The 19,786-nt window shown below is 44.6% G+C and overlaps 2 protein-coding genes across 6 annotated transcripts in view; one reads left to right on the forward strand and one right to left on the reverse strand.

Annotated features, from left to right (window-relative positions):
- Nucleotides 1-19,786, forward strand: part of LOC144822660 (uncharacterized) — a 422,286-nt gene that overhangs the window by 66,304 nt on the left and 336,196 nt on the right. The window lies entirely within an intron of this gene.
- The window catches only part of HECW2 (HECT, C2 and WW domain containing E3 ubiquitin protein ligase 2), a 1,154,081-nt gene that overhangs the window by 38,804 nt on the left and 1,095,491 nt on the right, over nucleotides 1-19,786 (reverse strand). For all 4 annotated transcript variants that reach the window (XM_078680421.1, XM_078680420.1, XM_078680424.1 and 1 more), the window contains one exon: nucleotides 5,574-5,688. In XM_078680421.1, the coding sequence (XP_078536547.1) occupies nucleotides 5,574-5,688 (115 nt within the window). The remainder of the gene's footprint in view (nucleotides 1-5,573; nucleotides 5,689-19,786) is intronic.

Below are 19,786 nucleotides of genomic sequence, written 5' to 3' on the forward strand. Positions count from 1 at the left end.
CACAGAACCACACACACACACAGAGCCCCCCCACACACACACAGAGCCACACACACACAGAGAGAGCCACACACACAGAGAGCCACATACACAAAGAGCCACACACACACACACACACAGAGAGCCACACACACAGACAGCCACACACACAGAGAGCCACACACACACACAGAGCCACACACACACAGAGCCACACACACACACAGAGCCACACACACACACAGAGCCACACACACACAGAGCCACACACACACACAGAGCCACACACACACACACACAGAGCTACACACACATATACATGTGTGAATGAATTAGATATACACACAGCATCAAAATGTGTGTAAGAATAGAAGTGGGAAGCCACTTCAAGTGAAAGAGTTTTGTTTGTGTGTTAGTATTACCCAATGATTGGCAAACCTTTAAAAGTCCCGTGGTGGTAGAATAACACACCACGAGCTTCAGCGTTCTGACAGATTGGCAGCTCGGACCTGTGGGCCCGGCCTGCCAATGGTGGCAGGAGGACTGCTGACATCACACCTAACTCTGAGCAACGAAAACAAACACACGTTCGCATTTTGAAATCTTTTGGAGTGAGAAGTTGAGAACAGGACCCAATATACCTGTCACGGTGCTCTCCCTAGAAGAGGGGGTTCCGCGCTTCAGTCACTGCCCGACTGACGCACATTATACTCCTAATGTAGCATAGTGAGTGATTAACTGTCATCAAATAGCTGCATGCAAACTGCAAGGTATAGATTAGAGCTTTATGTTTTTTTCCAGTCTGTTTTTTTATCCTAACGTTGGAAATAGGGTTCATTTGGATATAAATCAATTCTGATTATTAAAGAAAACGTATTAAAGAGAACCCCCAACCATGGTGTTACGTTTTAAATTCTTACTTTGTGCTTTTCCAGACTATGCATTCATACTATCCTGCCTACCAGTATGAATGACATGTGACTCCTACACCTTGTAGTCCTCTTTCTTCTGTAAGATTTCCTTTACACTGATTTGCACACCTATGATTGATTGTCTATGTGTAGTGTGCGAGATGTAAAGTACTCTGACAACCTACACTGGTAAGAATGCAAGAATGAGTGTCCTCACCTCTATTTGGAGAAGCTGTGACCATAGGGTCAAACACACATTTCTGACCATTGTGCAGTTACCATACAATTAATATATATACACAAACACTTTGGTGTGTGAGTAACACACCGTTTTGAAACAAACGTTTGTAGGAGTTGTTATGTGCATTACTTGTGTGCCATGTCAGGGAACAGATCAAAGATCTAAAACTACTGGAGAAGGGGCTGATAGGCAGTGTAGTCTGGGGGGCTTTTGGTGACTTTATGCTTAAAAGCGGGAGTTCAATATAGGTGGTTGTACGACATCAAAGCAGTTGAATGTGGTGAGTTGGACATGGCGGGGGGCAGTTCAGTAAAACGAGTATGGAGCAGTTAGATATAAAACTGATATCTTACCCACAGCGGGGGAGCTGAATAAATACCGGAGAAGACTAGCCAGATAAACTGAAAGTGGTGCTGACAGAAGCAGCGGTTGCCAAATAAACTTAAAAGGGTGTTTGACAGATGCAGGAGGATGATCTGTTATATGCTGCAGATTAATGCTAAGGTTTGTTAGTTGTATATTAGTGGGAGTGGTTTGGTTTCTGGCAGTTGATGAAAGGGTAGTCGTCAGACTTCTACGGCTGGTCTTGGTGAGACTTATAGGTTGGTCCTGTCCAGATGTAGTAAGCGGCTGTTTAGAAGAGATTCGTGGTGAAGTGGTCAGTCGGATTAGGGGGTGGTGAGTCAATGTTGTAGTTTAATATGGATGTGGGATAGTTACATTATGGATGGGGATTGACTGTTAAGGGTTGGTTTAATTCTGGGTGGCGGTGCAGGCTGCAAGTTTAGAGGCGATTTAATGTGCAATGTTGTGTTACAGGAGGGCTGTCATTGTGCTTGGGGGCGGGTGTGGCTGTCAGCTTGGAGAGTTGGCGTTCTGGTGTCTGCTCTGGTAGGTTGAACAGGGCTACGCTCGCATCTGTTACTCACCCAGGTCAGCAGACTTTCGCACAGCTCCACCCAATCCACGGCCTCTGTGTGAAGCATGCTGTGCTCTGTTCGGAAGTTACTAGGGGTTCTAAGGGTGCAGGGCTTCCTGAGTTACTGGTATCGGCTCTCGGGTACGGTGTTCTCTGGCTGTGGCTCGCGTTGTCTTTGGGCCCGGCAGCTGCCACCCCGCACGCACTGCGCAGAATCACATTCCAACGTTCCCGATACTACGTGCGCGTCCTTCATCACGACCAGCTCAGCCACACACATGCGTGGGCGCTCCCAAGACCTTCTCAGAGCCCAGAAACAGTGGTATGCTCGTTCGCTCAGAGTACTGGAGTCTCCCGCTCAGACATTGCAATGTTTTTCAGAGACAAATGAGCTAACTCAGCACATGCTTGAAATGGATCGGGTCCTGGTTACTTAAGAGGTCTGCCAGAGCCTAGACTAGAGCTTTTAAGAGCGGGTTAAACTGAACTCCTGTGCTCGCTCGTTGTTCTTTATCCAAAACAGACGCATTTGTTTCGCACCAACATTGGGACAGGAGATGTACACACGCACGCCGTGCGCGTGCACATCGCCTGTCCGGGCGCGTGGCAAAATCTGTTCACAGTTTGAAGTGCGTTCACCGACCAGAATCTCTGCTCGTGCACTGGTCTGTATCACTTGGAAGGAAACACAACAACAATAAGTCTCGCTGGCGGCAGCACTTTGCGCTGCAACGCCAGGCGAGACCTAAAAATGACTGCCCCATCTCGCTGCTCTCACTCCCACTGACCGCTCACGCAACTTCAGTATCATCCTGGACCGCAAACTCACTATGAAATGCCAGGTCAACACAGTCTCCTCTGCCTGCTTCCACATCCTCTGCATGCTTCAAAAGATCTTCAGATGCATTCCCATCAACACCAGGAAAACGGTCACGCAAACCCTCATCACCAGCTGGCTAGACTACGGAACACACTCTATGGAGGCACCACCTCCTAACTCCTCAAGAGACTCCATACCATACAGAATGCAGTTGCTAGTCTCATCCTCAGCCTTCCCAATCTGACTTGCATTACCCCATCACCCCCCTCACCTCAGGACCCTCCACTGGCTCCCAGTCCAGAAGGATGCCAGTTCAAGAGGCTGACCCATGCCTACAAAGCCCAACACGGCCAGGGTCCAACTTACATCAACCACTGCCACCAGCCCGCTAGACGGCTGCGCTCCGCCTCCCTTGCTCACGTTCCCCTCCTTTGTCGAAGCCACAGCAGAGGTCGTGCCTTTTCCTACCTCGCCGCCAAGTCCTGGAACGACCTTCCCTCCATCTATGAACATCGCCCTTACTCTCGGACTTCAAAAAGGGGCTCAAGACCTTGCTCTTCTACTCAAGACCTCAGTGCCTGGATGCCCCCAGGGATGAATAACCACGCTCTGTAAGTACTGTCTGATTGAGTGACTTGCAGGTCATTCTGAATGGAGGCTCCCAGAACATCCAGGCATATTACAATCATGGAATGAAGATCGAGGGACAGCTAGAACACCTAGATGACAGTCTGAGAGGTAAACTTCATCTGTAGATAATCAATGTACAGGTCATGCATGCATTGTAATAACATTTATAAACCTGGAAGCAAACCCTTGAATGCACGGTCAACCAGAGTAATTTTCCAGACTATGCGTTATGTTTTTTTAGATTGTTTACTTATTGATTCTTGCAATAATATGACAAGATGTTGAACATTAAATGATACAAAATACTATCTAGGATGAGGTGATAAAACTTCCAATGGTCCAATATTAGCTGTATGACCATGCCTGTTGTGCACTATTTGCATAGTGCTGATTTATTTTTTATTGATGCCCAGATAGAGGGCATTACCATTTTCAACTCGGGGTTTAAAATGGTCACAGCCAGTCAGGATTACTTTACTATTTGAGAAATAAAAATAATTGATCTCAGTTGGGGCATGTGGAACATGTATGTTTTCTCCACCACATCAATCATTATTTCAGTGAGAGACTATCCAGCACAAATACCATGTGTCATCTGCTGATCGACTATATGCAGACTCCCATCATTTTAATTTCAGAGCCTTAACCTTCACGCTCATTCTTATAAAGCCCATTAGACCTTCTCAGGTTTACCTTTATTAGGTAATAGCCACCTTTTATTCATCCAGGACTTTACCTCCTGCGAACAGGCTTGCAGTGAGTCTTGATCCCAGGAATTCTCCTCCACCCTCATGAGCAACTGGGCTGCTGCATTCATATTATGGATCAACAACTCATATGTGTTAGAATCAACATGTACCCCTCCATCTTCTGATGTCTTAGGCACATTATCCACCATATCCCCTAAGGCAGTTTCGCTGCTGTGACCAGTTGGAAAACCCAACTTTCTAGTAGTTAGAATGTTATATTTATTAATACGTTCATAAAGTTTCATGCTGCTCAGTTACTCATTGAACTTGTTAATAACTGTAAGCCCTGCAATGGGGTGAGAGGTCTTACACATTCAGGTTGTTTTCTTCTTTTTTTCAAGTGGTGTGAACACCTAGTGCCCCATTAGTCCGCCCGCCACCGTTACAGAATGCGGGACCGACCGCCAGATGTGCGGCGGTCCCGCGGGGGCAATCAGGATGCAACCGCCATCTTTTGCATTGCGGCGGGCGGTGCTGCAAGCAGCACCCACCGCAATGTAAAAGTGGCATGTTGTGCATTAACATGCACAACGTGACAGGCACCTTGTGCATGCCAATGTAGGGGGGTACCGTGGGTACCCCCCAAGTGCTCCCTCCACGCCCCCAACACCCCAGGGACCCGCAACAGGCCTCCAATGCAAAAGACTGCGTGCCTTTCCATGGCGGCATCACCGCCATAGAAAGGCCCTAATCCACCAACATCATAATATGGTGGGCGGTGCCTGCTAGGCACTACCACCATATTATGGGCCAGGACCGCACGGCAGGCAATCAAAACAATTGCCTGCCTGCGGTAAAATGGCGGACGGTCTTTCCGTCTGCCGCTTTACCCCCTGCATTATAATATGGCGGGGGTAATTGAAAGACAGGGAAAGATGTCGGGCAGATCGCCACCGCCGGTCGGGCGGCGATCCGCCCAACATCATAATGGCCCCCCTAGTGTTCAACGATTATGGGGCAATTCTGTCAGTAATTTGTAAATTAACAACAGAGCTGATACATTGCTCCAGCATCGGATTCATCCCGGGTGTGGTTGAACCCTAGTTAAGTTTCTTTAAGTATATCATGGCAATAGCATAGCTTAAAATGACAGGAAAGGCAGTTTAATTGCACAGCATCACAGGTTTAAGATTTGAAAGGGTACAGTTTTGCAATTTCTATTGAGACAACGCCTCTTCTTTGATAATGTATCGGGGATTGCGAATGAGAGAGACCTGCTCAAGGCAAATGGGCGAGGCATGTGGATTCCTGCTTGGCTCGGCATCAATAGGAATTATTCCAAACTGTTGTAACACTTTAAGTATAGTTTAGGAACCAGTTTCACCTCCTCTGTACTCTGTGTTGTTCCTCCAGTCACTCAAGTCAATTTCTGCCGTTCCTGCGATGACAAGCTCCAGTTCTCTTGCATCAAACACCGACACCAGTCTTGCATCCACGACCTGTGAAAGGGGAGAAGCCATAAACAATGATTACTCGTGTAGTGTAGTTTTCAATACTTACACATATTTATGTTAATGAATGCTGCTTAGCCCATCAAGGCACTCATTCTCCTTCTTTCTTGAGCTCTTATATCATGCTATTTCTCCAGCTCCCTGTGCAAAATGATACTACAAAAACGGCCTCGTTCTTGTCTCCTTACAAATCCCTCACTGATTTTGCTGACATCACTCCTACTGGCATTTCATGAATGCACAAGAAACACTGTAAAGTAAAAATTTCTAGTAATTTTGAACCTACCCCGATGGATTCCCAAAGTCGGGAATGCAATTTGAACTTAATAAGAAATAATTAACATTCAACAACACTTAAGATTTTAGAACAATATTACTGTGACATTATAAACAAATATAAAAGCATTTAAAGTTAACAATCAATGCAGGCTGTGTTGGTGCAAACTAGTAACATGAAGGACCAATAGACCGCCCATTTAAAATTAAGTACTCTAGACAACAGAGAAACAATGTGGCCTAAGGGGTAGAGCGGCGACCTCGAACCTGGGGAACTGGTTTTGAGTCTCGACAGGGAGTGATTCAGGGCAAATCACTTAGGGGCACATGCATCAAGCATTTTACAGATCGCAAAAGGGCCGATTTGCAGAATCAGACAGTTTGCGACTTAAAAAATGCCTTTTCTGGTGCATGTACCTTTTTGCATTTTCAAAATAGGTAATCACACTTTTTTGTGATTACCTAAATTACAAATGCATTTAGGGAATCACAATTTGCGATTCCCTATTTGAGATGCATGTAGCATTTCCTAAATGTGAGTGTGCATTTAGGAAACGTTAATTACCATCAACGTGAACTTGATGGTAATTTGTGAATGCATTAGAAGATGCAAAAAAAATAAATGCATTTTTTCAATGTGCTATGCAGCGCTCACATGCCCTTGGGCATGTATGCGCTACACATTAGAATACTTACCTTTTTTGGGGTGTGTGTCAGAGGGTCCTAGGCCCCCAGGCACCCTTGGATTTGCATTCACAAATTGCGATTACCAATTTGGTAATCACAAATTGCGGATGCATTCCCATTCATTCCTATTATGACTGGGAATGCATTCCCTAATAGCGATTTGCAATTTGTGAACCGCTATTAGGGAATGTTAAGGATTCGCAAGATTAATTGTGAATCCTTCATGCATAGGCATTTGCGATTACCAAATAGCGATTCCTTAAAATTGGTAATTTGGTTATCGCAAATGATTACCTTGATGCATGTGCCCCTTAATCACCCGTGCCTAACAAAATGAATGTGTCTGTCTGTAACGCAACTGGTGCTCATGTGAAGCGCTCTGATAACTTCGGGTCGAGTTTGCGCTATATAAAAAATAAACATCTTAGGCCCACTTTCACTTTGGTAGGCTCCTATGCAAAAGAAAACATTTCTTCAGAAAACCACGAATTTGGCAATTCGTAAATAAGGAAAGATATTTAAAATTTGCAACTAATCAGAGAGCATACTGAATCTTCGCATTTTGTAATTTGCAACATTCCCATTATTAAATCTTTGCCTTTTGTAAGACACCGAGATCTTTAAATATTCGGCTTGCACACAGAACAAAAAATACTTCAGCAATGTATTGACCCTTAATGTTATGAATGGACATTATACCGTTATTTTATGGAGCTATCAGAGCAACAAATGAAATGTTGGTGTACAAACGTCCTTACGTAGAGTGGTGCGATACATATGGCTCCCATGGGTGTGTTGCAAGCCCTGATTTCTATGTGCCTTGTGGTATATAAATAAATAATACCGGATCTAGGTTTTACTGGACATAGCAATAACAGATAGCTCAATAAATAAGAGTCAAGATTCGAGGTAGTAGGAGTTTGCAGGTTTAATACAGCATAAAGGACAGGAACAGGACAACCTGCACAGGAATGGGATGGCAGCGCTGCCGGGGGCAGGATCAGAATCGGCGTAACATTTAATAACAGTGCACAAATATATATACTAAAACAGTTACATTACAATGAATTACAGTAGGCGGAGCAGTGGGTGTGGTCAATAGCAGTCGCGAAAGATAAGGGTGAAAATGGGTGTAACAGGGGCGTATACATAGACATGTGATGCAAACGTAACAGAATATGTCATAAATGGGGCGGAAACATGGAAGGGCTACCTAAGGAGCCGGGACCTCTAACCTAATGGTGCGCGCAAACTGACAATAACGTGTTACTAGGAGAAGCTGGGGGCTATGAACTCTGTGCTAGGAGCAGAGACTGAAGTCTGGAGAGTCAGGGCGACATGTACCTAAACAGTATCTAGTATCTGATGTTTAGAGAACATGTTGATAGAATCCAAAAGTTATCGGGGTAAAGGCTAACAGACTCTAAGAGTGGTGCATGCATTATTCTACATGTAGTGCGTGATGAAGAATATGAAATGACCATTAAATGCAGTATTTCTCTTACATGGAGACGTAAAGGCTAGACAATGACGGAAACCATTGATGCGATTCAGTAGTTTAGGAATGCAGAGAAGGAGGGCTGGACTGATAACTAGAATCATAACATACTCTTGGCAGACTCAGAGGCAGAGCCAGGCTGAGCCGGGCACTGTGAGGCAGGAAGTAAGTGAAGGGTCGAGGAATACAGGTGGGGGCTGTATCGCTCCTCAGCGAGGACTCAGAAGACAGGAGCTGAATCTGGTGTCCGGGCCCTTTTGAGGCCTAGAAACGGGGACTTTACAATGAAATAACGTGCACACTGAGAAACGTGGCAACGTAACTTTACATAGGCCTGATACTCGTAGCTTTCACGAGAACTGGAAACTGGCATACTAGTAATGGACACAACTGTAATTGCGTCTTTAATCAAACATGGGGGATACATATGCATATTTAATCATGCACACATAACATAAGATGGAGGACACGTAGGGACACAGAACATGACAAAATTTACTTTTCCACATTCCCTCCTTGTCACTACGTTTCCATCAGGAAACATCAATATTCATGATACCATCTATCATTTCATACAGTATCATTTGCTCGTCTCGAGTTTTCTTGGAACTGGATTTAGGACGGGACTTGGGACTAGGAACACATGATGTAGCACAAATGCCGCAAATCGCAGGGCCACATTGTAAACAGAGGCAGCAACTGAATATGATCACTACTGCAATACCCAGAAGTGACAATACTTTCCATCCCCAGGCGGAAATTATATTCCAGAACCAACCGGACCATGTCCAGGTGCCTGGATCTTGGTGTAACATATGGGCAATTTTATGGAGTCTGGTAATAGCTGAATAAACAGACGGTCCGTTATTAGGAATGAAAATGCAGCAACTAGATCCGATGACTCTACATGCCCCGCCCCTATCGGCCAGTATGACGTCAAGGACGAGACGATTCTGGAGCACGACAATTCTCATAAAGGATTGTTCTTCGGTTAAGTTACCTAGAGCAGAAGTAGTCTCAATCACTACTGCTTCAAGTGTTCTGGTTAATCTACGTATCAGTTTACTATTTACAACAGTACCTAAGTAGGGGAAGACACCTTTATTGATATCTATGTATTGTTCTAGAGCAGTTTCAGTATAATCGACAATCGGGAAATTTCTCTTGTGTCTAGTATGTACTAGGTGGGAATTCCTATGATAGTCAGGTGGGGCTAGGAAAACTGGTGGCAGTAGGAAGGCAATGTAACATGTTCCCTCCCAATCAAGGGGCAGACGAACATATGCGGTCTGACCACAAACAAAATAAGAATGACGTGAAGCTTTGAAAATAGATTTCCTACTGTCACTATACTTGACAATAGTAGTACAATCACTATGGCCTACATGTACGGAACCATTATTTCGGACACATAATTCACCTTTGACTGGTAGTACTGACATAGCAGGTAAGTCTGGAGTAGAATCAGACTGAACATTCAGGACCATGAAATTCGAAGAATAATTACCCAAATTATAAACTTCATTTTCTAGATCTAACCCTGTTCTGTGGGGAAGACCTTGCTTGTCTGGGAAACATGTACTGTTCAGAAAAGACATATCTGTTGAGGATGACGTTAACGTGGACCATGCTCCACACGAACCGTTATGTGAGAATGGATAAGGAAAGAGTGGCAGAACTCCCTTCGGTGTCTGGAAAGGGGGGAGTCGACCACACACCCAACAATTTGTGGCATTGCTGGTCTGGTGTGAATAATGTAACATGCGGATAAAGGAGTTATTACGCATAGCAAGACGATATGAGAGTTCATGAGGAGGCAGATCACTAAACGTGTGCTCTACTGTAACATTAGCAGACTTATTTACATGAGAAACTGGAAAATACAAATAAAATGCATAACTGGTGCAGGAAATCATAATGCTGAAATATAGCAGAAAACATAAAATAATAGTGCAACTTCTAGAGTTCTCACTAACTCTCTCTCTGTGGGGGTCTATTATATACATGTCAGAAACCGGTCTAACCGTTTCACCTAGGGGAGGACTTAGACAATCAAACTGGCTGACTTATTTTACTAGACCTTAGTTTAAGCTTATACTCCTGCTGCGGAGTTTTCTCTAACAGGGAAGGGTTCGTAGCAATGTCTTTTGCGGGACAGTCCTTAAGAATAGTACTTTGGCAGTCTTTAAGATCCTCGGAAATGTTCTTTGAAACAGGTTTCAATCCAAAAAATCTTTTCACATGTGACAAATGGACCCAGCCCTTCCTGCCTTCCAGCTTGACGGCAGTACGGGTGGCCAGGAGGACCTGTCGGGGTTCCTTCCAGCGAGGCTCCAGCGGACTTGAACGATCAAAATTTCGGACAAGAACCATGGATCCGGGAACGATTTCATGCGGTGCCACCTCGGTATTGTCTGGAAATGCGGCAGCAACCTGTGAACGACAAGAGTTGAGGGCAGACATCAAGGAAGCTAGGTAATCTGTCAGCATATTACTTGAAACATCGGTAATACTTCGAGGTCTAGGTGTACCCCACATGTTAGGGGGGCGGCCAAATACGACCTCATAAGGGGACAGACCTGATCTGGAATGTGCGACCATGCGCATATAAAATAAGGCAACTGGCAGAGCTACTAGCCAGTCCACACCTTTCTCTTTACATACTTTTGCAATTCGGATTTTCAGGGTCTGATTATGTCTCTCTACGAGACCGGCTGCTTCTGGATGGCGTACACAATGGAACTTCCACTGGTACCCTAACAAAAGGGAAACATGTTTCATGAGTTCAGATGAGAATGGCTGGCCGTTGTCAGAATATACGACTCTAGGGAGTCCGTAGCGGGGGAAGAACTCACGAACCAACTGTTTGGCAGTGGTCGTGGCTGTGTAATCTGGGACTGGATATGCCTCTGTCCATCTGGACAAAGTGCATACAACTACGAGAACATACTTGAAACCTCGACATCGCTCCATCTGAATATAATCCATTTGGAGGACTTCAAAAGGGTGGTCAGGGGGCTGGAATCCGCCTTGTTCCACCGGAACACTTTTACCTGGATTAAACTGACAACATATCATACAGGTACGGACTTTCTGCTTGGCTGCAGCTCGTAAATGCTTGTTGAACCAAATGTTCTGGATACTATCTAACATAGCTTTTTCTCCTAAATGTGCTGGACTATGTGCGGTATTGATAATGACTTGAACCATAGAGTCGGGGAGAAACCATGTGGCTCTACCCTTAGTTACCCATCCCTGGTCTGTCTGGACCCCTCCTTGTTCAGACCATTTCTTGATTTCCTCGGGAGTAGCATGTAACTGGATATCTATGACATCTTGAGTAGGGTCCTTAACTGTCATACAGGTAGTTGGATCTGGAGTGTATGTCGGTGTCTTATTTACTGGAACGTCTGGTGTCTGTGCTGTAAGCTTGGCTGTGCGATCTGCTAGATCATTACCTTGAGAAATAGTGTCAGTAACTTTCGTATGTGCTTTGCATTTCATGATAGCAATAGATGTCGGTAAGTGTATGGCATCCAACAGAGCTTGAATAAGGAGACCATGCTGAATCTTGGTTCCATGAGAAGTCATGAAACCTCTCTCCTGCCAGAGCACTCCAAAGTCGTGTACAACTCCAAATGCGTAACGTGAATCTGTGTAAACATTAACTTTCAGGTTTTTAGCGTGTATGCAGGCTTGTGTCAGAGCAACTAGCTCTGCTGCTTGAGCAGACAGGGTGTCAATACGGTGTGTTTCAATAACTTCAGTGTCAGTAGTCACTGCATACGCGGCTACTAGTTCTCCTGTACTTGTTCTCATACATGAACCATCCACATAAAGTGTCAGGTCGGGATCTGGTAATGGAATATCTGTCAGATCTTGTCTTGGCTTAGTCATAATGTTAACTACTTCCACACAGTCATGTGTGGCAGGATTTGAAGTAACTGACGGTAACAGTGTAGCAGGATTTAGAACGTTGCAGCGTCTGATTTTTATGTGTGGCTGGAACAGTGTCAATTCATAACCTGTTAAACGTGCAATTGTCAAGTGCTGAGTCTGTGTTCGGTTTAAAAGAACTTCCACGGAGTGTGGAACTTGTACTGTCAAGGAATGTCCTAATACTATGGAATCACTTTGTCTGATAGCTAGTGCTGTGGCTGCAACTGACTTGAGGCACGCAGGCAGAGCCTGGGCTACAGGATCTAATGTGCTCGAAAAATAAGCACAGGGCTTGTATTGTCCTGCTTGATCTTGTGTGAGAACAGATAATGCTGTACCTTCGCGTTCAGTGACAAAAAGTGTAAAAGGCTTACTGTAGTTCGGTGTTGCTAGAACTGGAGCTTGGCATAGGGCTTTCTTTAATTCATTAAAACTAAATGTATGTTCAGATGTCCAAGGGAGGACAGTCGATACGGCTGCCTCCTGTGTCGTTAACTGTATCAGTGGCTTAGCTAGAAATGCATACTGAGGAATCCATTGTCTACAATAAGAAGTGAGGCCAATAAAAGCACGTACCTCCTTCTGTGTCTTGGGCTGAGGAAGACTCGCTATTAACTGGATACGGTCTGGTGTCAACTGCCTACCCCACTTGGACAGCAAGTGGCCTAAATAGATCACTTGCTGGACACAGAATTGAAGCTTAGAAGGGGACACCTTGTGCCCCATCTCTGCTAGGAAATACAAGACTGTAAGGGATGCTCGCTCGCAAGCACGTTCAGAACGGGCTGTGATCAGTAGATCATCGACATACTGGAGCAGGGCAGTGTCAGTTGGCATGTGAATATTGTCTAGTTGTCTCTTAAGTGCTTGACTGTAAATACTAGGACTTTCTGTGAAACCTTGAGGAGCGCGTGTAAACATATAGCTCCTTCCATTTAAACAAAATCCGAAAAGGAACTGGCTGTCTGGATGAATGGGGACACTAAAAAATGCGTTCTTGAGGTCTATGACTGTGAAAAATGTGGCTTCAGAATCAATGGCTGTCAATAGGGAAGAGATATCTGGGACAACTGGGTACTGGGGAATAATACATTTGTTGAGTTCCCGAAGGTCAATCACTAATCGATATACTGGGGGTGCATTTGGATCAGTACGTTTCATGACTGGAATGATCGGAGAATTACATACATTGGAGTCAGTTTCTACAACTACTCCTTGAGCCATGAGCTCGTCAATAATTTTGGATAAGGCTGCTACAGCCTCAAGTGGCAATCTGTACTGTCTGATTCGTGGTAACACTACACCTGGCTTGAGAGTCACACGATGGGGTGTGATTTGCATATAACCAACATCAGTTGGACCTTGTGCCCATAGATGCTGCGGAACATTAGACAATCTCGGATCAAAATCTCGTAATACATAGTGACCCTTGAAGTCACGTAAGAACAATCGTATTCCCTCTGGGGAGCAGCAAATAACTGCACCTAATTCTTTCAGTGTTTTAATGCCTAATACATTTTCTGGACATGACTTCGTAAGTAACAGATCAGTAGTGCGGGACAATGGACCTACTTCTAGAGTAACTGGCTTAGATATCTCGTTTACAATAGGCTTTCCTGAAAATCCAAGGGAAACATTTCTAGAGCCTGAGAGCGGAGCCCCTGGAACTTCGGCGTGACTAATGGTGGTCCTACTTGCCCCTGTATCAATCAGAAACTTTCTGTCTTTCCCTAATACTTGACTATGAACATAGGGACCCTCTTGATCTACAGGTATCTCGATGAGAGGCAAGCCTACCTCCCTCTCTAGGCTGTTTCATGAATATGGCTGATACTCTGGATACTCAGACTGCGCATACTGGTACATCTGCTGTGTAACATGCTGTGTTGCAGCAATAGGCTGCGGTGCTGGAACTGTCTGTTGTGCATTCTGTCGCTGAGAAGTCTGTGAAACTTGTTCTTGTCTAGGCGGACGTGGTCTTTCTTTAGTCTTTCCAGTAGCTATGTTGTGTTTCAGAACTGCACACTCGTTTATGAAATGACCTGGCTGTTTACAATAATTGCATGTCCCTTTAACGGGAGCTGCAGGATGACTGGCTTGATTCGTACCCCTCTTCTGACTGTCTTGTGGAACAGATTGTGCAACTAGTACTTTCATTTTCGTGTCTTTCATACGTTTTCTTTCATGATCTTGCTCTTCTCTGATTCTATTCTGGTGATACTGAAGCATCTGTAACATTTGGGACGGGGTATTAGCTTGCCAGGTACTTTCGACTTTCAAAACTCGATTCTTAACTTGTGGACTTGAATTCTCGACTAATTTACTAACAAAAAGATGAGGGTATGACTCGCTACTTGTCTTGAGGCCACTGTTGATACTAAAGCATTTCTCAAATCTAGAATAAAAATCACTAGTGTCTTCATCTTGTTTCTGTTTACAGGCTGAGATTGCATCCCAGTCTTCCTTTTTAGTGGCTAATAATCTGGGCAAAACTTGTATTAACAATTCTGGTAATTCTTTACATTTTTCTCCTAGACCGGTACCTGGTACTCGTATCTTATCTTCGGCTTCTAGAACTGCCCAATCGATCTTTTTCTCTCCCACCTCCCAATCTTTTTCCTTGAGTTTTTCGTATACCCCTGCGGGCAACAGGACTTTTAACATTTTAATTATATCTGGATACGTGTATTCTCCCATACGGAGCATGTCTTTTAATTCCCGGTGGAACCCTGCTGGATCTTTATCATGACAGGGAATTAACTTTTTCATCTCTAAGAGTTCCATCTTTGTACTCGGAGTGTAAACAAACACTCGTTGCATTTCACCATCTGTTGTCCTAACTGGGTGTACTTCTCGTAACGGATTCTGTCTGTCTAAGTAAAAGGGTTTACTTTCTGGAGGTGAGACATGAACAAAATGCGGGTTCAAAAACATACTATATTTGTGGCGCTGTTCTAGAATGACACTAATTAAATCGGTACCTAAACCTTTCCATCTATACTGGAGTAACTCGTTCAGGACATCATGTAACGGACCTGGATCAGAATGTTGACCCTCATACAGAGTAATGAGGTGTTGGATCATATACATACCCACCAGTCGTTGCTCGGCTGGGGGCAATTTCAGAAACATTTGTGCCACTATTTCATCTGGAAAAGTGGTAGAATCAGTAATCCATCGGACTGCTGATCGGGCTAGTTCTTGTTCATGCATAGTACTTAACTCACTGTAACCGATTCGTGATTTCAGAATGTGATCGGTAGCTTGAAATACTTGTTCTAGAGAACCTTGTTCTGGTACTGGATGAGGGACAGTTTTCTTGTAGTCTAGACGTGAATGTCGGTCTGGAAGTCTAGATTTTCCTACATACGCTATTCTGGCGGGATTCTCGTCCTCTACCTCTTCAGTAGAAGAGTCATTTTCTTTCTCGTTTACTTGTGCTGCTTTACGTTGTTCGTGTAACTTTATTATTTCTTTACGAGTTTTCTTGTACATACTCTCTATACTACTGATAGTCTTGTGTTTACCCTCTGCTATATTATCACTCCACCTTGTCAGGATTTTCATTTCGGCCTGATCTTTAGTCGGGGAATCTTGTTCTCTTATTAGACAATTAATCAGGAACTTTAATATCATTAGCTGGATCTCAGCTTTCCTTTGAGACATGGCTTCGCCGATACTTTCTGGATCATCCCCTGTACGGATGAAACGATATATTCTGTCTAGATCTCCTTTCATATCTGGTAGGGTGTCCAAATACCCGGTCACCCGTCTTACACGGATGGAATATATTACTGTACTATCATCACCTGCAACTGGATCATAGCGGCATTCAGTGAGAGCTCGTCGGATTTCTGCAACGGACTTAAATTTGGGCGTACGCTGTAACGCACATTCATGTAACTCGGCCAACGTTCTACGTTGGTGGGGCGGCGGGGTACCAGGAGGACCTCCTCCTGCGGCCCCTAAACTGGAATCGTCGACTGATACTCTTCGTACCAGCGCGGCGGGAAATTGTAATGTAGGCTGGACCGGGGGTACCGTAGCAGGTACTCCGGTGACTGGAGGAGCAGGATTTACATTATTTACAGGAGCTGGCGGAACAGGATTTGCATATCCTGGGACTGTGTCGTCCAAATAGGACGAAATAAAAATATCAGCTGCGGTCGGTTTGTGACGTAGCTTAGTCGGAACTAGTGGTGGCGGAAAATTACTGGATGCCTCCGGGGTCGCTTTTGGCAAGCCCTCGGCAAGAAGAGGATACATACCCTTAATAAGGGCATGCCTCTGTCTGTCTGACTGTTCTGTTTTAACTCGTTCACCTATCTCGATTAGTTCCCTTTCTTGTGCTCGTTCTAAGGATTCTCTACTTAGTTCTGACTTTCTGATTTCTTTTTCGGTTCTTTTATGAGATTCTTTGCGCCATAACTCGATGGCATCTTTCTGTGACTGTCTGGCTTTCTTCTTCCATAATGCTTCTTCTACTCTCATGATGCACTCGGCATCCCATGTGCCTGATACAGGCCATCTATACTTTTCCTCTAACTCTCTGGTATACTCTACCCATAAGTCTAGATATAATATGGCACTTATGCCATGCTTTTGATACATAAAATGACCCGGACTGTCCCTAGGCGGGACAGGAACTGCTGCTTCTAGCAGACCTTTTCTGGTTTTTAGCTGACGTAATTTAGAGAATAAGGGCATAACTGAACTGTAATCTAGACACAATACAATACACAATGAACACGATAATTACTCCACATTCATACCACGACATTAAAATACGTGCAGAACATTTAAAATAACAGTTCGAACAGAATACTACCTGGAATACTGAAAACAGAATACATGAATTTCTCGAGAACAGAACTGACTAGAACAGGAACTAGATGTACTGCTAAAACAGTACGAAACTTACCGGTCTCATAAAGAGACACGTCAGGACCCGCATCCACCGAAGTGGACACTTCGTTTGGGGGTCTGTGTACCACCAACCCACGGACCAGAGTCAATTAGATTGACCCTGTCTAGATACTACCCCAGCAATGGTACTCACCGGGCAGCAAGAACGGAAGGCCTCGGACTGGACTGGACTGCTTCGACGCCGGACGGACGAACTTCGGACTTCTGTTACGGGTGGGCCTCCGGATACCTCGGACCTTGGACTCTCGGCTTGGGCTCTGGTCGGGACTCGCCGCGTTCCTCCACCGCCTCGTCTGGATGCTGGACCGCCACCTCCGTCTCCTCCGTGGGCCTGAGGGATACTTGAAGCAGAAATATCTGCACGTGCACGGTATGGTTCCGTCACGGCTGCAGAGGGTCAGGGGGCCGGCGTGGCTTCACCGGTGCGTGGGGAAAGGGCAAGTCCCTGTTCGGGCGCCATTATGTGGTATATAAATAAATAATACCGGATTTAGGTTTTACTGGACATAGCAATAACAGATAGCTCAATAAATAAGAGTCAAGATTCGAGGTAGTAGGAGTTTGCAGGTTTAATACAGCATAAAGGACAGGAACAGGACAACCTGCACAGGAATGGGATGGCAGCGCTGCCGGGGGCAGGATCAGAATCGGCGTAACATTTAATAACAGTGCACAAATATATATACTAAAACAGTTACATTACAATGAATTACAGTAGGCGGAGCAGTGGGTGTGGTCAATAGCAGCCGCGAAAGATAAGGGTGAAAATGGGTGTAACAGGGGCGTATACATAGACATGTGATGCAAACGTAACAGAATATGTCATAAATGGGGCGGAAACATGGAAGGGCTACCTAAGGAGCCGGGACCTCTAACCTAATGGTGCGCGCAAACTGACAATAACGTGTTACTAGGAGAAGCTGGGGGCTATGAACTCTGTGCTAGGAGCAGAGACTGAAGTCTGGAGAGTCAGGGCGACATGTACCTAAACAGTATCTAGTATCTGATGTTTAGAGAACATGTTGATAGAATCCAAAAGTTATCGGGGTAAAGGCTAACAGACTCTAAGAGTGGTGCATGCATTATTCTACATGTAGTGCGTGATGAAGAATATGAAATGACCATTAAATGCAGTATTTCTCTTACATGGAGACGTAAAGGCTAGACAATGACGGAAACCATTGATGCGATTCAGTAGTTTAGGAATGCAGAGAAGGAGGGCTGGACTGATAACTAGAATCATAACATACTCTTGGCAGACTCAGTGGCAGAGCCAGGCTGAGCCGGGCACTGTGAGGCAGGAAGTAAGTGAAGGGTCGAGGAATACAGGTGGGGGCTGTATCGCTCCTCAGCGAGGACTCAGAAGACAGGAGCTGAATCTGGTGTCCGGGCCCTTTTGAGGCCTAGAAACGGGGACTTTACAATGAAATAACGTGCACACTGAGAAACGTGGCAACGTAACTTTACATAGGCCTGATACTCGTAGCTTTCACGAGAACTGGAAACTGGCATACTAGTAATGGACACAACTGTAATTGCGTCTTTAATCAAACATGGGGGATACATATGCATATTTAATCATGCACACATAACATAAGATGGAGGACACGTAGGGACACAGAACATGACAAAATTTACTTTTCCACAGCCTGGTGTCTATTTTGTAATGATGTGACACAAAAGACCCAGTCAAAAGTGCAACAACGCCTCTGAGAATCTCCCCTCTATCAGACCAAACTCTCTTCTTTACACACAATATGTGTATAAAGTATATCCTCCTTCCCTGCCCGTTTTCTCCATCCTGAGTGTGTGTTGCAGCTGTGCGCCGAGCTCAACATCTTTTGCCACATTTGGTCTGTCAATCCCAGTCATATAATTGATCTCCATTTTCTATCTTTCTTGTCACGTAATTTATCCATACCTCAAACCTTCTGTCCAATCCTACAGCTGCAGATGATTTCAAAGCAGCTATGCATTATTGGTCTGTCTTTCGCCTTTATTCTCAATCCCCTGACTAAGTGATATGCCCATCTCATTTAAGTCTACTTAAATATATGAACCTGCATTCTAGTGGACCTGTTTAATCCAGGTCACAAATTCTCCATAGATGGAATCAGAGACCTGAACTATAATAGATTGCACCTCCCTCTTGTATTGAAGTGTTTAGTACAGCTCTTGATATATTGAGAGAGCACTGAGGCATTTTAAGATTAGAGACTTTTGATTTTTTTTTTATAAAACATATGTTTATTGGCATTTCGTAAAAACAGACATCATTAGGATCACATCAACTAGAATATCAGTATCATAGAATACAATGCACATTGTCACAAGATAGCCAGATAGAGGGCGATGGTGTAAACATTGCTGTATCCGTCCGCTGAAAGAAAGTCTTTATTGAGCCGTACAGTTTCCTATAATGTCCCAGATACAGCATGATAAAGGCCCCTAGTCAAATGATCAAAACCCAATGCGTAGTGACCATTTTACATTTGGACCTTCCAACCGGGAAAGCATCCCTTGAAAAGAATATGATCCACTCTACTAAATCTAACAACCCTCAGATCCTTAAACCTCCTCCCTCCCCTCCCTTAACTAGGTGGTTGGTGGTGACCTTGTGTAAGAGCTTTGGCAACAACGTAGGCTATTAAAATTGGAATAGGTGCATGTCTCTGATCGATGGGGGGCACATCGCTAGGGGCAGGCCCTTTGTGAGGCAGGTGACTAAGGGCCACATTTAAATCTGAACCCTTTGTAGTC

This window comes from Lissotriton helveticus, chromosome 3_1 (genome assembly GCF_964261635.1).
Source record: "Lissotriton helveticus chromosome 3_1, aLisHel1.1, whole genome shotgun sequence".
Classification (NCBI taxonomy): Eukaryota; Metazoa; Chordata; class Amphibia; order Caudata; family Salamandridae; genus Lissotriton; species Lissotriton helveticus.